The 21,622-nt window shown below is 36.2% G+C and overlaps 2 protein-coding genes across 2 annotated transcripts in view; one reads left to right on the top strand and one right to left on the bottom strand.

Moving 5' to 3' along the window:
- Positions 1 to 335: 335 nt before the first annotated feature.
- The window catches only part of rho-6 (rhomboid-6), a 156,769-nt gene continuing 135,482 nt past the window's right edge, over positions 336 to 21,622 (top strand). The window contains exons 1-3 of the mRNA XM_067355914.1: positions 336 to 687; positions 14,246 to 14,454; positions 20,761 to 21,439. The gene's annotated coding sequence lies outside the window, so the exon portion shown is untranslated. The remainder of the gene's footprint in view (positions 688 to 14,245; positions 14,455 to 20,760; positions 21,440 to 21,622) is intronic.
- Positions 1,344 to 4,113, bottom strand: Elp3 (elongator complex protein 3). Its single transcript, XM_012362310.2, has 9 exons — positions 3,902 to 4,113; positions 3,549 to 3,790; positions 3,268 to 3,471; positions 2,913 to 3,166; positions 2,640 to 2,829; positions 2,344 to 2,561; positions 1,897 to 2,157; positions 1,611 to 1,792; positions 1,344 to 1,497 (listed from the first exon to the last, which is right to left on the bottom strand). Exons 1-9 carry the CDS (start codon positions 3,918 to 3,920, stop codon positions 1,421 to 1,423), a joined length of 1,647 nt encoding a protein of 548 aa, XP_012217733.1. The 5' UTR covers positions 3,921 to 4,113; the 3' UTR covers positions 1,344 to 1,420.

Raw genomic sequence — 21,622 nt, 5'->3', positions numbered from 1 at the left:
TTATTATATTAATTATATTTTTTAAAATATAATTGACTACTTGAATTATTTCCAATTAAATATTTAAATCTTTTTCTAGTTTTAAAAAATACACCTAGGTGGCGAATCTGAACGCATTTCACGATAGGCGCATTCAGCGGAACAAACCGCTTAGTAGCAATCGAACGTGATTGGCTCTTACTTTTACAGCCAACAAATCAGTAGCGTTATTCAGCGGAAAATCTAGTAACTTTGCTCAACTGTTGAGTCCACTGAATGCGACCAATGATGTGGCAGTTTATATTTATTGTGCTATGACTTAAATGCTGTGATGTGATTGGATGGCTGTTCCGCTATTTCAAAAATACCGCTTTCGAATTGTCTCAGTTATGAAAACGTCGCGACAAATTACAAAAGTGAAATTGAATTGCTCCGTGTTTTTTGCAATTATTTCGGTTTAAGAGTGAATTTTATCCGCAAAAAGTTATCGGGTGTGTTTTATAAAGTGCTTGTTGTATCGTGAACACCGCATACAACTGTTATTACACACTAATATTGTAGTACCGGCATCGGCATCGGCTATCCGCTGCTCGTAGTTGTTCGCAAATCGCCGTAGCATGTCCATCAAAATCATCTTCCCACATTCCTCGTTATTTCCTCGCCAGAGATGCCTCGTAGATGCAACAGATGCATGCGCAACGTCGCCAGGTACGTGCATATTGTCATTCTATGATTAATTTATATTAATTATATGTTTTCCAATATGTGAATAGCTGTAGATCCAAATAAATTCTGTCCGCCATTTTTTAATGTTACGACATTTTGTGCATATGAACATTTCACAAACACGTCTTGTATATTAAATATTTTATAACAATTTTAATTGTGATGAAACATGCATCATACATAGTTGAGATAATACTTGTAAAAACTTCAATAATTTTGAAGAATTACAAAAACATGCCTAACACTTGTTAACGCTAAAAAATTTAGTACTTTTACGATAAAATATTTCAATTTAGTTTAATCTTTTCTATCAAAACATTTTACAATTAATATATAATTAATTTAGATTTTATTCTTTTAGTTGCCTTTTGAATTATAATAAATTTTAATTTTATTTAAATTTGATTCTTACAGTAATATCATTTATCTTCATTTGTTTTTTTATACATTGTATGTTTTTTTTAAAGTAATTAGTAATTATTTTAAGTAAGTATAATTACAATTTTGTCACTTTATTTGAATAAAATGTTAATCCTCAATCCTCAAATAAAATTTTTAAATACTAATTAAAGTATTAAAGTATTAATATATTTCAATTCAAAATTTAAAGTATATTATATTATTGTAATAAAAATATCTTACTTTTTTAAAATTTTATTTATTTAAATTTATTCATTTATTTAACACAATTTAAGGAATTTACTATATTAGTTTGTTATATAAGCATTTTAGACATATATGGACCATCAAGTTCGTAACCTAATTTTCTATAATAATTACGTGTGCCAACACCTGCAAAAAAATCATTAATATTTATTATTATTCAATATATTAATTTCAAAAAATTTAAATTAATTATAATACTGAATATAGAGAATATTGATTTTTTGATTTATGTAATATACCTGAAATTACAGCAATTTTATGAGATTTGTGTTCCTCTCTTGCAATTCGTTCAGCTTCCTCCATCAGCAAAGTGCCAAAGCCATGATGCTGAAATTTTGTAGGATCACGAGCGTTAACAGGCACTACACTGCCATAAACATGAAGCTCCCTTACTATTGAAGTCTTTCCCTTTAATTCTGGTCTGTTAAAGATACAAATTAATTGTACATTATAAAGGCATTAATTATAAGTTCTTTTTACAACAGAATTTATTTGTTAAAATTTAAAAATGTGCAAATATCATACCTAAATGTGTTATCAGAACACTTTCTTAATCTGAGTAAACCAATTAGGATATCTTGCATTGGATCTTCATATGCTAAGAACGTTTCCCATCCTTCATTAGCTACATAATCACGTCGTACAAGCTCCACTTCATAAGGCTGTACTTTATTATGTATTTCCTGAATTCCAACTTCGCGTGTCCTAACATCACGACAATCCAAACCAAGATCCTTCATTCTGGCTAGTGCTAATTCACGTAGATTCCCATGTTCTACACCAGAACTGTTTTTTTTCGCATAAAAAAAGAAAATATTTTTATCTATTATGAACTATTATGAACTATTATATTATCTCGTAAACAACATGTGAGAAAATGTAAAAATATAAGTACATAGTAGTGTCTTTTTCCATTTTATAATTTTGTTTAAATTAAGGATTCTATATCACTTTTGATACTGTTATATTTACCTCACCAACGGCATAGGTATATCACGCTGCACGCGATAGACACGTGTCCATGGTGGTATTAAAGCCAGAATACGAGCTATAAGATCAATGAGTACACTTGGCGGATAGCTTTTGTATCTTCCAGTTTTCCATAATTCGTACAAGCCAGTGCCGCGTATGACCAGTGTCGGATAAATTTTTAATCCATCTGCTCGAAACGCAGGGTTTTCGAAAAATTCCTAAAAATTTATGTCAGTATAAGTATCAGTGAGAATGAGATAATGAAATAAATTTAATGTTCAAGATAGAAATATTACTTTAAACTGATAAATATCTCGTTCAATGTCAACATTTGGTAAATCAGGCATCATGTGGGCTATCACTTTAAATCCTGCATCTTTTGCTAGTTGAAAACTCTCACATACAGCACGCACTGTATGTCCTCTATTAGTATCACGTGCTACATCTTCGTATATAGACTGCACACCAATCTCTAAACGCGTGCATCTGTTGGATTTTAGATTGATTTAACTGTAGATATTATTAGTTGCATATATTAGTTACACATATTATATTAAAAGCAAACATACCCATAGCGCAACATATCTGAAAGATGCTTCTTAAGACAATAATCAGGTCGAGTTTCAATAGTAATACCAATACATTTTGTACGACTGCGTTCAGAATACTTAACCGCTTCGTCAACATTACTGCTTACATGACCAGAGAGTGCATCATGTAAATTCCTTATGAAATAATCTCTATAGTCATCTGGCAAAGACATGAAGGTACCTCCCATAACAATAAACTCAACTTTATCAACACTATGTCCTAATTGTTTTAACTAAAAATATAGTATATATTAAAAATCATATTTTTGCATGCATTAAACACAGATCGCAAATTATCTCTAAGATACCATCGTAAAAATATTATTTTAAATACCTGCTCAACGCGATGCCTAGTTTGTAAAAAAGGATTATATCTCGCACGTATCGCTCTCATTGATGTAGGTTCATATCCTGTGTAAGATTGTGTGGAATATTCAAAATCAGAGTCTGGTCCTCCAGGACAATAAACACAGATATTTCCAGTCATATTAATATGTGGACATCTGTGTGGCTTGCACATTACTGCTACAACAGCAATCTGTAATAGTTAAATTATATTACTTTTATCTTATATTGTAACCATTATGAGTATAAAATAGCATAAATTAAACTAACTCCACTAGCAGTCCTGACAGGTTTTGCTTTTAATTTTGGTACAAGTATATGCCTAGCGTCACTAGGCACAGCTGCAATAATATCAACTAATCTTGGAGAAGAATCCAAGCCATATTTTGAGGAAATTCGTGTTTTCAATTTGTTTAGATCAATGTCTCTATTTTCATGATGCGCCTTTAATAATTCCTGTATAATCTCTCCTATTGTCATTACCATACGTTCCTCTTTGCTCTGCTCAAATTCTGAAACATATTTATTACAATGTTATATTCTAATATAAAATAACTGAACAAATCTTTCAATTAATCTTAATGTAATCTAAAAACATACATTATATTGTAGGCGAAACTTACCGGTTCGTTTCTTCACCATGATTGAAAATTGTTTGCAATTTAATTTAAAATCTACCTAAAAGATAAACACTGTATTCACTCCCTATTAAATTTTGCAAAATGTTTTCTATATAAGTTGCACAAAATTCACTATATATTTTGTGTTTCCTGTGGATAGCTAACCTAAATCTCTTTTCGTTTTGCGTGTCGAATAAACACATGCTTAGTACAGCCAGTACAGCTGTGTTACCATGTAGTATATTCCGTCTTTGCTAGATGGCATTAATAGGTTCTTTTCTTTCCGAATAAAAATATAGCAAATGCAATTTACATAAATATTTTATATTTATTTTTAATTGTCAGCAGATTCTTTCTTTAATTTTTTATCAATAAGTATAAAACAATTTAAATTTTGATTATTTTATAAATTTATACTTATGTCTAATCAATATTATTTAAATAATATTATACAAAAGCTAAAGTAATTTTCAATGCCTAAATAATATTCAGATTATTAACATATAATATTCAAAAAAAGCTTAATAATATTAAGCTTAAAAATCTTATATTTTCTACTTAATTTTTATTGTATTTAAATAAATATTTAAATACAATATAAATTTATCAAGGTATTTATTGAATTATACAATGATGTGTATATTAAAAATTAAAAACAAAGTAAATAATATGGCTTTTTATCAAATTTATAATTTAATAAATGTTTTCTATTTTTATTATATAAATTATTTGGACATTCTTGTAATAGTATATGTTTTTATTATTTGATATGCTAGCAATTAAACAATGAAATTTTTGAAGCATATAACTAGCTTTGCTAATTGCTTTGCAATTGGTGAGATGCTCGTTTATTGTAAGACGTTATGGTATCTTTCGATTGATCCAAACCCAAAAGCTTCTAATAGAACGGTTAATTCAAACGGTTTCATTCGTCCCTCTGATTGGAGGATCGTAAAAAATTAATCGAATCCGTGGGTATGCGGTGCAATATCAGGGGAGTGGTTACGTGATGCAATTCCGTTCTCAGCCGATCCAACGACCTTATGGAAAATCGAGTAGAGGTCTAGCGCGTAGGTGTGCGTGTGTGTCCGTATATTTCAGAGTTCGGCGGTTTTACGATGTTTTAATCATTCCTCGCATATATCGAACAATTAAATCAGATATGCAGTGAAGCGACCGCGAAATCAGGATCTTGGTTCACGTTGCGATTATTGTGGTTTTGAAATTGATTATTATATAGTTTCCACTTTGATATAAAAGAAACGACCTTCACGAATAGGTTGCACTGTGAATATTAATTTGGTTGAAGGTAATCAAGACAATTGCTCTTAGAAACTTTAATCAAATACACAGTATATGTGTTTGTAATTTGAAAACGAAGATTGATAGACCGTCTGTTTCGTCATTTCGAAATATTTCGAATTGGCGTAAATAATTTATTTGCAGTAGTAAAAATTGAGATCCAATTCCTAAAATTATTATACAAGATAAAGAATTTCATAAAGAAGTTTGACGATGAAAAGCGATGTTTTATATTGTAAACATGACCAACTTTAAGTGATTTTATCACGACAATCGAAGATGCTTCCGGAGAAGGGAAGAAGCGATACGAGAATTACGGCCAACAATAAAGGAGATAGGGTGGACTTTTTTCTCGAGACGTCGGAGAGTTGGCGGTTTTTTTTTTCACGTTCGATCGGGGGCGCGGCTGCTATCAGCTATCGGTGTTATTAAAGCCTTGGCTCGATTTCCATGCATCTCATCGCGAAGTTGCCGGTCCAAATGGCGTCGGGGATGATAGGATAGAGCTCGTAAGTTAGACGGACGGGACGGGGAAGCGCTCTGTGTCGCACGCGGTCGGTTAAATCGGGGCCAGGTCGTGCTGGGCGAAGTAGTTAAGATATCGAACGGGGTCGAAGATGAGGGTGGGCCCGCTGCCGCGATTAAGTTCATGCACCTCTCCCCCCCCCCCTCCCCTCGCCCACCACCCTCGTGCACGCTTTCGATTTTCTATACGGTTCATGGAAAGCCGTCAGAACAAAATTGCGTCACGTAACGGCACGCTAAGGAAATTTGTAATCGATTCTGAACTTAATTCGAGTGGGTTCTTATCTAAAAGACAGAATCTGAATTTTAAAAAATATATAAGTAGAAATGCAGAAGGATGAAGTATGTGGCAATAAATATATATGGAAAAATATAATTTTATATAATATAATATAATATTATTATTATTATTAACACATTATTATCAAAACAGTTATAATTAGCGAAAATATTCAGTATTCGTAGATCAGCGATGAAAAAATTCCAAGAGTCTTTAGTTCGCACATCTAAAGTGTCTCTGGAGTCTACGAAAGCTCTGAACGGTATCGTTAGTATCCTTCGGGACCCATTGCGCGAGGGAAAATCTCCGTTCTGCCTCTTTACACCCCTCCATGCAGCCACCTTTACGCCGCTCTTTCTCTCTTTTCTCTTCTTCTGATTCTTTTCTAGTTTCTCTTACATATCCCGGCGTCCAAGACGGGAATTTATGATACGTCGCGCATTTATATTCCCGCGCCTCTCATAAATTTTGCTTTACGCGCATGTAAGTGGCTCCACTTTTGTTCATAGATTCCTACGACTGTCAGATTTATGTTTCCGTATGTGGCGTGCGCGATTCGATGCGCGAGACAATCCAAGATTGCAGCCAGAAAGAAAGAAAGGAAAGAGCGAAGAGAATTTGTATCTGTTGAAGAACAGATGCGCGGCTGGTGTGGGTGCGCTGATTTTATCGCGTTGATGGAGTTTGTTTGTCTGTAAACCCCGCAAAAGGATAAATATCTTTACTTAAATTAATCCGACATAACCGATGAGTCACGCAATAACGTGGTCTTGTAATAATAAAACGACTTTTTCCACTAGGCTGCCTAATATTCTCGGACGTGCATTCGGTGATTGCTCTTTCCGTATCATTTGATCGGATAGGATTTTCGTATGAGCTTTTCCGCAGGCGATTTCGACTCCTTTTCTCGTCGCCTAAAGGCACGTCTGGACGTCGGGCAAGCGTCGATATATCGACGTGCACGTATATACGTGTAACCGGGGACGATAGCCCGAGAGAGAAATCCAGCGTCGTAGATAGGAACGAGAGACGGGATTCGATATTACATACTTCGCGATACAAGCTGAGCACCACGAAAAATGCCCTCGGGCCCTGCTGCCGTTATAGCAGTAGGTTGGGATTATAATAATTCGCGTCACTGCGTCCAATTTCAATCTGCGTGTCTGGACGAGCAGGGTGTATCGGCAGGAAACAGGACTCACTGCTTCGTTAAACGAACCTGTCGCGGCGCGAGCTTTTGTCGCGTACTTCGTAATTTTTTTTCTTTTTTTTTTTTCAAGCAATAACTCGGAATTGTACAATATCGAGCGTCGACTCACCGAGTTAAAATGGAGATTATCATTGATCGGATTCTTTCCCTTACTTTTATTCACGTTCATTTAACTTAATTATCTTAAATAAGTGTGATTACTGTCGCCTAATAAGAATATAAAATTCTTATATCCTGATGTAGAGTAACGGCGCTCGAACAAGATTACGGAGAACGAATCGAATTTTAAATTAAAAATTTGCGCACCGACGAACTTTCTTTTATTTCGAATTACTACATTTTTTTCTCCTTACTATTAGAAGCCACTTGCTTGTAATATTTGATTACTATGCTTTCAGTGATAATTGGCAATTACTTCATGTTGACTTGTTAAACACGCGCGGAGAATGATATTTAATTTAATACCGCACAATCGCATTACACTAATGGTATGGCGATATTGATTTTCGAAAGAGCTTTATTTGTTGCTTTAACGACACCGAGGATGGTGCAGATTTAGTAATCTACATATGTATATATATATATATATATATATATATATACATTACGCTCGCAGATTCTTGTTAGGACAGCTGGGTGAACAGCAAAAGCGAAAATCTGAATAGCGATGAATTAATTTTAAGATAAGCCGTTAGAAAATGAAGAATTAGTAGTTCTAAATAATTACTTTATGGTTCATTATATCTAAATCTTAAATTATTGATTATCGAGAAACTATCGCCCATACCACACGTACATACACACACACACACACACACGCGCGCGCGCGCGCGCGCGCACACACACACACACACACACACACATATATGTTTATGAAAGCTATTAAATTATCTAAAATGTTGCCATTAAGTATAAACCCTCTTACGCTGTTCATATTATAGGTATATATATATATAAAATGTGAATGTGTATATATACATATAACACACACATACACACACATGCGAAAGCTTACGGCGAGCAAGCGACAGATGATTGCCGCGGGCTCGCTTTGCGATCGTCATGTTCTATTCAGGAATTGAATGGCAGCCGATGTATTTGTTTATCGTTGAATTCAGTGACGACAATAGGAGCGGGAACGCTCGACGGCGAACTTAATGTTCGTCAAGCATTGTGCGCAATAAGTGTTAGACCCTCTTCATCGTATAATCCTTCTCTGTGAGTTCTCTTACACAATCACACCAACGCGTCACACGTACTTCCGTTTCTTGGAGGGTGAGTGTCCGTGGCGTACGACAGGTGAACGGTCTATGGAATAAAGCCCGTTGATCCCGTAGCCCAGAGATCTTCAACCTTACTGCACGACTCTTGCTTTACTGCCGACCATTCTGCACTTCCACCGTCCTTTGACGCCGGAAACTCGTGATCCTCCTCGAGCGTCGTGATTCTATTTCTAAGTACGCTGACTGTTGCAGCGGATGTATAAATATTTAGCATTCGACGCTGGCCTGAAACGATACGCTCTTTTCAACCGAGAAATGTCGATAAATTAAAATACCCATAAGTATCTATAAACACAAAATATTAAACTAGTGGAAATATTACGAGTAGTTATCTTCTCGCACTTTGACTTCTTTAAAAAAAATTAATTGCTATTACAATATTATTTTTTAATATAGGATAATGTTACATTTTGTAGCGATTAAATGTCAATTTTATTACCGATCTATTTTCCAAATTGAAATTTTATTATCAATAATGCTCATGATATTTTTTGATAAATATAAATTTGAAAAAATAATTGTTTAGAACTACCGTGAAAATACATGCAACAGTGCGCTGCACTAGTTTTAGCCGCGGATAGAAATATCGCGAATGGACGCGCGGTAGCGTGCGTTACGATGCATTCGTGTGCACAGTGGACCGGTAATAGTGTCCAGGACGACGCACAACCGCTATGCAACAATGCACGTATCTATAGCTTCCTCCTTTCTGGCGCGGCATCATGACGCTCTTCTAGCTGTCACGATACTGTCGCGCCGCGCGCATCAGATTTCCGAGAGGGCCCGACGATTTTCCGGGCTTGCGGTTTAGCTTTAATCCCGCCGACGTCGAATTTTAATACGGCGCAACAGAGAGGAAGAGAAGCGCGACGCGATTGTGCCTCAAATGCAAAATGTAAATGAAAGACGTGTAGCAAAATGCATCTACGCGCCGGGATCCGTTTATCTGCACATCCTGCGCAATATTCATTTAAATTCGCCATATCTCTCGTAATTATAACTTTCGGTACTTCTGTTGCGCCGAGTTTATTAGCGACAGCTGGATCCGTTAAATTACGTGTGTGATTTAATTAAATTTTCACCGACGGTGCCGCGCCGATCGATATTTTCACGCTCGGCTCTCGTTAATGCGCGCGAGGAGTCTTTCCCGACGAATTTACGCGATCAATTTATGCGATTATCCGAGATATTTGTACGAGGAAATCGGGCCGTCCACATCGAATCTCCATAATGCCTTGCACGTGCGTTCGGCCGACGTGGTTACACGGCTCGATAGAGCTAAGTACGTCTCTTACTCTTTCGGGAATGATGTTCATGCACGAGTGCACGCCGCCGCACAGGTCTGGTCAACTTTAATCGATACACATGCATTTCTTGTCCGATCACTTAACGCTGGCACAGCCGAAGCGCCATTCGCGTATCGATCGCATTTATATTGGATTTGAAACTTTCAATAAAAATTAATTCGTGAAAAAGAATAAAAAATATAATTGAAATAAGATTGACGCAATTGCATCTTAATTCTTTTACGCGTAGAAATACGCTCACAAGATTAATAAATAAAGATATTTTAGAATTATAGACGAGTAGATTAGCAGGTATATTAAGCTATCTAAGACAAATTATCAGAATATAATAAATTATATATGAAAATAATATATGAAGCTAATTTTTTGCTATTTTTTACTTTAAGAAGTATTTTTTTTGCTCCAATTATTAAAAAGTTACAAAGGGCTAGATAGATTCAGATTAAGCTATCAAAGTCATTGTAAAAATAGCGTATACGTAAGTCAAAGCAAAAGATTAATAATTCCAAAATTTTTTGCTATTTTTTGCTACATTTTATTTGCAAAAAAAATATTTTTGGAACGCTTTTTGGTAGCTTAATCTTAAGCTATCTAGCCTTTCGTAACTTTTTAATAGTTGGAGCAAAAAAATTACTTTTTAAAGCAAAAAATTACAAATTATTTTCATATATAATTTATTATATTCTGATAATTTGTCTTAGATAGCTTAATATATCTTAGATTAGCGGTGTGTCTTTTTAAACATTTGAGTTATCATCCCGTATTCGAATTTATCTAGCTCGATACGTGCGGTTTGACATACGCCATTTTGCGCCGCGAGCGACTTAATTTCCGTTGTCAGACGATCATACGAGTTGATGCATCGTTTATAAGACGGTATCTTATGCCATCGTACGTTCTCGTGCCCTTCCTCGTTTGTGTACTCGCATATATCATGCAGCACATTGTGCGCGATATCGGCATTGACGTGGTTTCGTGGCTGCGCATGTATCGACGATCTATATACCTCGTGATACACTCAAGCTAATGATATCATTCAATTTATTTATGCGTTCAAGCAAAGAAAGGAAAATAGTTTGTTTTGTAGGCTTGTTGTCGCCTACATTTTTTCGTCATTTTGTACAGTCACACGTCATATATATTATTAGATATTCTGTTATATAAATATATATATAACTCGAGAGTTATAAATAGAGAGAGATAAATTAAGCCGTTGACAATGTCTCAATTGCGAAATACCGCATTCGGTTTACCAACCGTTCTCGATCTCGCATTTATTCGCTCATCCCGAAGGCTCTTTAAGGTGCTCGACGACGGTGTTTCGCACGCACTAAAGCGTAAGTGCTCGCAACAGCCATTATATCCGCTATATTCCCCGCGATATCGCCCTCCCCGTGGGGCGCACGACTGCACATGCATTCGGGCAATATGGTTACGCGGCTCACTAAAGTTAAACACGTTCCTTGCATAACAAGATCCCGCGCGGCGCGCACACGTGAGCAACGCCGGTGCTGCGATAGGAACAAACACCGATAACGCGGATGCACATGGAATGTCGGGGCGCCGCGTCGGCCTCTCTTCACGGACGCGCAACGGCGAGGAGAGAGAATGCGCTAACGTCGGCGTGATGCACCGGGAGCGCGGAAAGTGCTGCAGCAAGCCACCATCCGCTTGTCAAGTAATTGCGTTACGTATTGACTTAGTTCCTAGAGGAGGTGGCTGGGTTAGGCGAGCGACGACGGCAGACCGCACGAGGCTAGCTTGAATATTAATTACCCGGTAATTTCAAATTTAATGGCTTCCGCCATCGCGAGACTTTCGGCAAGTTTTCAGCAACTTCGCCTTGACGCTCGGCTGCATTGATCGATGGCGGCTTTTATTCAAATGCGGAGAGGGTGAATCGTTCATTTATTCTATTTCAAAACCGAATGTTAAACGGTAAATTATACTCAAAACAAAAATATAAATTATGCGATTTAAAGTTATATCTTAAGATTTATTTTCATATTTCTTTATTATGATTGCATTCTTAAACGAGTCATCCGTACGCGAGTGATTATAGTTAACCGAAGTATATGGACAAAAAATAAATCATTAAATTTTATTCGGTGCAAGATAATATGCACAAATGGAAATATTTGTGTGGAAATGGATTCAGTAAAAAGATAGAATAAATATAATAAAAGGAACGCAATTTTTTGTATTTAAATATGCTTTCAATTTTGACATACATTTAAACATTTTATTACTTTTAAACATTTTATTGCTATTTTATTGCTAATAGCATATTTTAGAAAATTTAACATTCGTATGTATCAAAAATTAATTTTAACGGTGACTTTTAATATTTACATTTCTCAACGTTATAGAGAGATAAAAAAGAAATTGGCGAAAAATAGTGCCATGAATCAAATACAGATACCTCTGCAATTTAAATTGAACGAGCAATTTTGTCGTCTCGCCAGGACGATAATATCGTGGACTAAAGGGAGCTTAACGAGTTGTTATTTAAATAGCTTTATGCGAACGATGATCGCTTCATCTCATTATGAGCTTATCAACTTGCAATAGCCGTCGGCAGAAAAACTCGATTTAGTCGATTTTCACGGATAAATAGAACTCCGCTATCATCAATGTGTCATGCACGGTACTTTCGATTACGATCCATCACGGTGTTATATTCTTTAATTTTGCCGTGTATTACCGGGAAATTCATGAAAAAAACTTGGCGGCGATACGTCGATTTCGCGCACGCTGAACGGCGCGCTTTTAACACGCGGCCGCGATAAAAGTTTAATACAACACAGCCATGAAATTTTCAATCAACAGACTTTCGTTTTACCCGAGACAGATTGTTATCCCGTTGCAGAAAACGATGCACATGACTGCCTCGTCGGTAAATCTCAATCAACACGCATTCAACGTACACAGTCGTATCCAATCTCTCGATTTAATACCGAGTAAGTGCTGTAGTTCGCGATGACACAGTACTTTGTTCGTAACTGCCGAAACTCTGGAATAAAATTCGAATCCTTCAGTTCTTTGAGGTAGAATCTCGTTTCCATTGCATTACAAATTGTATGATGAAATGCTTATGACACACGAAGCATCGATACTTCTTGAGCTTTCGTGTTTTGTGAACTAAGATTTAGCATGAAAAAATTTATGTAAAATTTAAACTTAACAAAATTTAAGTAAACTTTATTTTTTAACGAGATTTCCATGTACGAATAATCAGTTTTAACTATTTATTATCATTACTGCAATTTGGCTAGCAAAATATTTAAGAATGAAGAAATTAAGAAAAATATAGTCAAAACATCAATGGGAAAACATCGCCTCAGAATAAAAAATCCGTTGTTAAAAGAAAACATCCGCTTGCTCTAGAACATCCTGTGTAATCAAATCAAAAAGTCTGTGATTAATCACGCGTCATGTTATTTTGTTTTTATATCACGTCAAAGTATTGTTATATATAGCGTGAAACGCGCTAGAGTAATATTCTTGCTTTTATCGCTTAAAATGCAAATACACAGAGAACACCAATCGATTATCTGTTAATCCCTCGGGCTGGAATAACGAGGCGTGATATGACTCATATTTATGATGTTACGTGTAATTACAGCGTTAGAGAGAGAGAGTATTAAATTATCGAAAATATTTTCTGGAAATGATATGTAAAATGTTTATATTAACTAATGCTACACTCAGATATACAAAATTACGATATGCGGTTACGATGTGCGATACGTTGTCTTCAGCCCTTTTAGAAAATAACATCTTTAGAACGAACCATGTATGCATATCTATTATACTTTTCTTACGATGGCGAATAATGCGCTGGTCGGCAAAAGTATATTTTACCAACATCGAGCAAATCCGCGTAGCTATTACCACATTTCACTAATTTTCTTTTTTTTCAGCGACACTACGGTACCGTCTGTACTTTTTAGCGATGCATGTCGCACGCTTTTGTCTCCGGATAACACATAGTGTGCAAAGCCCAACTTCCCTGCTCGCATTTTAGAATACTTTATGAAAATGTCCTGTAATATTGTGATTAACGGGATAACGCGGCGCATATATGTATTATAGATGGAGCGAAAATTCCTTTCGCATGCACATTTAAAAAATGCAGTGCAATTTGTTTAATTAAAGAAAAGATAAATTAGACGGAGCAAACGTCAGTTTAGAATGAATTAGAGCAATAATAGAATTTTACAATATTTCAAATAATATTACAATTTTTTAGTTTTATAATACCAAAAGTAAATGATAATCACTTTATAATTATACTGAATTTATCAATGAACACATATATTTCTCATCCTACCAATTTACGAAAAAAAAATTTTCTGCATACGCAACAAACGAATAAATATATAACTGTGTCTTCAAAAAAACTCATAAAGTGATCTTCCTTTCTTCTTAAATTCGCAGCTCGTTCCATGTTGAGCGCATCTACCGCGCGGAGCTTCGACCATCAGTTGAAGCTCCTCCTCGGTGATCTACGCGAGGAGCATCCTTCCTCTAAAGGGAAAAAGACACGGAGGTGGAATAAAGCAGACGTTGGATGGCAGTCGTTGAATTTTGAGCCTCTCGCCGTTCTCTCTCCGCCTGGCTTGCGCTCGTCATCGCGGTGCACATAGGTGAGCAAGCGTCATGTATAAGATATGGAGGCACGTTTTCGCGGTGCATCGCGCCAAAAGGATGCCACAGAGTTACGTAAATAGAGCGCATATCCTTTCTCGGGTTCTAGCGCGTGGTTGAATGCGCATTCGATCGACTTGCACGAACAGTGTTACATAGATAACTGAGACCAGAACACAATAATGTCATTAAAAATGGGGTGCTATTAATGCATCGATTATTTGGCTCGATAATTTTTATCATAAGAAAAACATATCGGACGAAAACAATTACTACTTACAATCTTTAGAAAAGCTGCGAACTAATAGAATGTATTATTTAATTAAAAAATTTTAGATTTAAAATAAAATTAGATTAGTTATATATTTTTAAAAATAATTATCTCTTTCTTAATTTAATCTCACAATCAGTTGTTTAATCATATTTTCATGGTAAATATTTAATAAAATAAAACAGGAGGGAAATAATTAAACATACGGTTGTGCTAATGTTCGCGTTAATGAAACACGTCGGTTTTATGGAAAAAAACTTGCTTTGAATAATAACATGGATACTAATGCTCGACTTGTTAACGATCTATGTGTAAAAAGCTTTGCCTGTCGACTGAGCATTTATTGATTACTTCGTGAAATTATTATGTATACGTATACGATATTACGTATTTAATAATTTGTTTATAGTACATAGTGTGTTTCGCAAACACCGCGCATTGAAATTTACAATTTTGCGTGATATTCGTTAAGTAGCAAGCAATCGAATGTGAGTGATATAGCAGTATTTCGCATTCGCAAGTTTGGCGTTCAAGCCAGTCGTAGTTTCGCGTTTCCGGCTTTCGTTCCTAGCTAATATATTTATAGCGCACGAGTGCGCGTGTACACGAGAGTGTCTCGCACGGCCACGCGTACACCCGGCGCATATATATTCGGTTTATTCGGCGGACACGACGGTACCTTGCGCGAGAACACCGATAGGCGCACAATGCAACAGAGAGCACACACTAGCGAACGACGGTGGCTGGAAACGCGGCGTAAAACTGCGATGCGAGAACCAGCATCGTAATTTACTCTTTACGGTTGGACTTTCCCAAATCCCTTCTAGTGCTCTCTGGCACGCACACTACCCCCGTACGTATATACACCGCGCCCATCACGACGCTGGATCCGCGCGTGTGGTCAGCATGGGAACATATACACGTGCGATGTAGCCGCCAACCGGGATGCTTTCTGATCCTCCCCTGACGTTGCTGAAAATTTTCCAGAGCTATTTATCGTGTTTACGTCCCGGCCAAGTTCGGTTACGTGTAATTTGTGATCCGGGCTGATGATCATTAAACTATATTATCGTTGCTTGTGTGAATGAAGTGGAAAACGTTGTCCACTATCTCATTAATCAATCACACGATAAATTATAAACGATAAAAAAGCATGAAAATACATATAAATATCCTTCAAATTTGGAAATTTTTTCCAAATATTTTAACGAAATATTTATATAATGTTGATTAAGAAAGCTACGTAAATTACAAAATTACAAATTACAAATCTACTTTGCAATACGCTTTCTATTAAATATCAATATATTTTTAAAGAGCCTTTTTCTTCAAATTTTTATTAATGAAAGCTTATTTTAACGTCGAAAGATTGAATAAGTGTCTAAAGATATCTAGTACCTAATTAGAATGAATGGTTGGGTATTCTTAATGCGAATATTGAATTATATTTATATAGACGAAAAGAAATTTCACTTGAAATAAATTGCAAGCTCACGCTGTACACTCAATATTGTTGAAGCAATTCAAAGGATTTTGTAGGAGTTCGAGGCATAGGATGTCTCGAAGAAGGTGCTTCTGGTACCGATTTCACAAGTCATTGAAAGCTCCATTGCTCGGCTATTATTTACATCGAAGAAATAGAGCCTAGCAGTGAGAAACGTGTTTAATAATATTTAATTTATTGCAGCAATTACAACTTTTAAAATAATAAATTTTAATAAAAACAACAGGTATATTGTAATAAAAACAACAGGTATATGTTGGACAACACGTATCTGTTAATTCAATTAAAATTTGAATGTTTTGCAAGATTATTTCTGAGAAGCTTATACTTGTAATAGAAAAGTTTTAAAAAATTGTAGGAAATAATAGTAATGCAACAGAACAGCTATTTTTGATAAATAGTCCGGCAAGAAAAATTTTTGCAATCTTTTAAACTTTCCGGCACTATTAAAATAATATGAGACACGTTACGCGTTGTTGTTTGCATTTCGGTGCTTACCAACGCGGCAGGTTTTAAAAGTACATACTATTCCGCCGCACTTCACGTATCTGCTTTTATTATTTGAATATCACTCCGTGGACCAGCAAAATAAATTTTGAAAAGAATACAGAAGCGGCTATAAAAATATTTTTCCACGCGCAACCGTACGCGGTTGTTATTCGCATCTACGACGGCAAAATATGTCTCGTCATTCGCGAAACAGCGTATAAATCCGTCGTTGCCGCAACAAAGTTGTCAAATTATTATGGAATGGTCCCGGCGGAGAAGTGTATGATGATTTCTATCTCTTCCTTCGTGATAAAACTTTCAAAGTCGATATTATTGTCTTGCGCCAAGATATGGCTTCAAAGTGAGATCTTGATCACCACTTTTGCAAAATTCAGGCCGAGATAAAAATTTGAATTGAACTGAAAGTACTTGCTCGGAATTGGTTTGAATTGGACCCTTAATTAAAGCTTAAGGAAGTGTTCGTAGAATAAAAATGAAAAGGTGCGATCTAAAATCTTGATGGATAACAGCAGATGCAGCTGAATCGTTAGCATCGTTACGTGCACTATTCTGGAATGCACTGTCTTTGAATCGCGAATGTTGTCATCGGCTCTCGAGAAATCATTAAAAACTTTATGGCTTGTTAACTTGCACGAGTTGCATTATTATTCAAAAAAAGAGTAAATCTCGTTTCGCATTTCGTAAGGAAGTATTAAAACGAATATTGCAAGAAGTACGTGAGGACTTTTTCCGCGAACTGGAAGTATTTCAAAGTTGATCTGTTCCTAAAAGAAACTTTTTTTTATTTATTTTAATTGATGGGATAGAATTTTATTTCTGTAGCATCGCTAAAGGTGACAGCCAAAACTTTTCTAATTAAAATTACGAGGCTTGTTGCAACGTAAAAAAGTATCGTACAGTACAAGACCTTCGGTCAATAGTGTAAAAAAATATTTTTCACATTTTATATGTTATATAGATTTAAAATGTTCACGATTTTTGTGAAATATTGGTCATAAATCATATACTGTTAAAATACTACCTTTAAAAAGTACATATCGCAACATTCATCAATCGCTGCGTTTATTTCTCACTCACACGGCAATAAGTCGCACTGTAATGTGAAATACACTCGGCCAATTTCAAAATCGATCGCAACTACGATCAAACGTATTGCGCGTCGCAGTCTAAACAGAGGAAGAGAATATGAATTGATTGATCTCCCGACTTTGAACATGGGACACTGTTTGCTTGTCAGTGGTGTTCGCAGTTGCTCGGGACTTCATCGGGTCAATGCATCGAATTGCAGTATCGGATTTCGGCCACGCAGCCACCGCGGCAACCATTAACCTGCCACGCGAATATTATCAAGTTTACAGAATATTGTGTCGTAAACGACACATTTCGGATATGATTTTATACAGATATATTTTATTTATCTCATAACAGTAAAATAAACAAGAAGGAAATAATGTTTCAATAATAGTGTATTGCATTACTTGATATTATTAATGCAAAATTATTTTAATAATTTACATTACATTATTTTTTTAATTTCTAAAAAGGCTGTTTGTAGTTCAAAATAATCATGTTTGTTTCGCGATTTATTTTATGGTTTATTTCGTTTTGATCAGCATCTAAATTACGTTATATTAAAAAAAATATTGCCACTCACATATCAGATTTGCAATTATTGAACATATCCGGAAAAACAAGGACCGCGCGCATAAATAAATGTCAATAACTGCGATGTAAAACGACAATAAGTTCGTGATTAATCTTCGTTCGCGATAGAATAAAGGGCAAGAAAAAGGAAATTGCGCTGTATAGCAAATGCGCATTATTTAACAGTCAATTAAAATGTTATTTAAAACAATAATTTCTCGTTTGTCGGCAGTGAATGTCTCACCGTTATATTCGCAGGCGAGTCCGAGCGGCACGCCAATGATGAGTCATTTCGCCCCCGCATATTTCAGAATCAAGCGCCATTATCCACGTGCGACGGCTTAACAATACCGCGGCATAGATAATATACTACTTCTAAATCCATGTAGACTGCAAATGCTTGGCCGGAGCTTCGCGCGGCGCGAGTTACATTCACGCGAAGCTGTTCCGCAGCTCGCGGATTTCAGGATAAAAACGGATTGGCGTTCGCGCGCGCGCTTTATTTCTCCGCTTTAAACCGCGAGAAAGCAGAAGGAATATTACTCTATTATCTATAACGGTTTTCACAGCTTATCGCGTTTCCCATTCGTGTTCCCTTCTGTTTCGTTTCGCCGGCAGCGCACCAAGAATGCGAAAAGAGCGTACCATGACGCGCTATCTCTTTGAACGTAAACGAAGGTGCGCGAAGGATGATTTGATCTCATATTGACGTTACCGCAGTCGGTGTGAATCGTATACACATGATTTTTCTACGATTTTGCAATCGTGTGCTTTCAATTGCAAGAATAAGCACGATGAAAAATATATTAATATACAATACATCTTAAAAATAAATGAATTATTAGACGAGGTTTGATTGCATCAACAATTTAATTGCATTAAGTCTGACTCAATCTGTATTTTTTTACATATAAGTAAAAAATTTATTGAACTGGTAAGGAATTTTAGCAATCCGCTTATTTATCTTAAATTAAAGGAATCTGTAAAAAATATAACGCAGATAGCGAACTGTATTAAACACAGCGAAACGTAAAGCTGTACAGGTGGGTTCTGTTTCATTCGACGATGTAATATAAAATGCGAACAAAGCGCCGATTAATTTCCTGATATTCCACCGTGCGAGTGATCGACGCGGGGGGTGGAGGAAGGCTTTTGTGTCGAACGTATCGACACTTGAAGCCGGGAGGATTGGTGCATCGGTTTCACCGGTGCGTAGTGCATGAAGGGACCGGAGGGAGGAAGGGAGTACGTAGGTAGATATATAACATACGTCGACTATGGGCGAGCCGCGGTGTGACGGACCATTGTGTGGTTTCCTATGGCAAATATAGCGCGCACGCGAGGACACAGGTAAACATGGACACACACTATGACGGAGAGAAGCCTGAGAGCGGCTATTCTGGTGTTTTTGTACGACAATTACCGATCTTCGTCCGAATACCGCCATCTGCATTTCTTTTAGAATCTTTATTTCTCTCATTATTATCTCTATCTCTCTATCAATTAAGTGCTTCATATAATTATAGTGGAAAAAAGGTCAAATAATGTGAAATTCTCATTGACACGCGCGCACACTAATCACCACAACACAATGTTTTATCGGACAATCATGCGACGTTTTGCACGGTACGTTCGATGCGCTTATCACGTTACGACGATCGCGCGACGCTTCGCATGACACTCCCGATATTTAGTCGTACACGATGAACGGACAGGAGCGTTGCAATATAGTACACAATATACGCTTCAGCGTAGCAAAATTTGGAGGGGCGCAAAATTGTAATAGACCCCGATAATTTTTGAAGTGTGTAAAAACCGCGTGGTGGCGTGGCGTTTTTTTTTTGCTTAGCGCTTGGAGCGCCCGAGCCACTTCCAGCGTAGGGGCACTTCTGACGGTCGCAACGCCCCCGATCACAATATAATATAACATAGCTTTAGAGGCTTAGATGAATAATACAATTATATTCCTTAATTTATCTCAAGTAAACTTGAGTAAAATTTAAATTTAAAACTTATTACTCGCTACTTTTACTGAAGTAATATTGATTTTAAATTGGTTAAAGGATTATTAAAAAGACATTCACAAATGTCTCATGAAATTCTTATTTCAGTCTTTTGATCAGGCTTTTCTTAAATTGTGCTTCAAAAACAATTGATATTTATTAATAATATTTATATAATATTTAATAATATATCTTTAATAATATTTATTATAAAATATTTTGTATGTCATTGTAGTATAAATGTATTTGTATATTTTACAGATAAACCTTCGCACTTCAAATCGCCATATATAAAGTTTAATGTGCGTAGTAATTATTTTATAAATATTAATTATTTTAAACACTAATCTGCTTTTATTTTTTTATTTTACAGATCAACTTTGTGCGCGTAATCGGTGCTACAAAATATATTCGTTCCGTCGTATAGTATAACAAAATGCGCGTCGGGAGTGCCGTTAATGCCGAGAGTTATAGCGAATCTATAGATGAACGCATTTTTGCTGTATGACAAATATTGGGACACGATTTTTTTTTACTTTAGGCTTGGCTCGGGGGAGGGAAAGGTCGGTTTCAATTATAAAATCTCCACTACGGCAGGGCAATCTTCGGTTCTACGTACAGCGCGCTAGTTGTACAGATAGCCGGACTGTCGAAGGTAGTCGAGGACGGCTACCGGAGTTAGTCAAACGCTACCGATTGCTTTTCAGATGCCTTGTATCTAGTCGGTTGATTGGATGACTAATCGCACCTCATCTTCTTCGAGCTTATCTTTGCCCTCTGTTTTGAGAGAATCGTGCCCCAATTGGTAAATGTGGTCGTCTGAAACGCGAACGTCAATTCGCGCGTAACGTCACAGCTTGGACAATTCGGTTCGATTCGCCTGTGATGTCGGGAGTGCCGTTTTAAGTATCGCGCGATTTTCGTATTCAGGTACGCATGCGAGCAATGCATGCGCCGCGAACGCGTGTGATTCAATGTGAGTGCTTCGAAGGACCACTGAGAGGAGGAGCAGGCTCAGGAGGAGCATCGGGCGCCGGCGGAGCAACTTTACGGTAAATAATAATTCATTTATTTGTTGAAAATGTTGTAAATTAAAGAGACTTAAAATATTTACATTAGTTAATATTAATTATTATTAGAATTTATTTACATATTTATTACTTTTTATTTTAATAATTAAACTTTTTCAATAATTCTTTTATTCCATATTTGCTTACAAAAAGAATTAAAAGTTC

Source organism: Linepithema humile, chromosome 5 (genome assembly GCF_040581485.1).
Source record: "Linepithema humile isolate Giens D197 chromosome 5, Lhum_UNIL_v1.0, whole genome shotgun sequence".
NCBI classification, from domain to species: domain Eukaryota; kingdom Metazoa; phylum Arthropoda; class Insecta; order Hymenoptera; family Formicidae; genus Linepithema; species Linepithema humile.
Note: the sequence above shows the minus strand (reverse complement) of the source record. Positions and strands in the feature narration are given on the sequence as shown.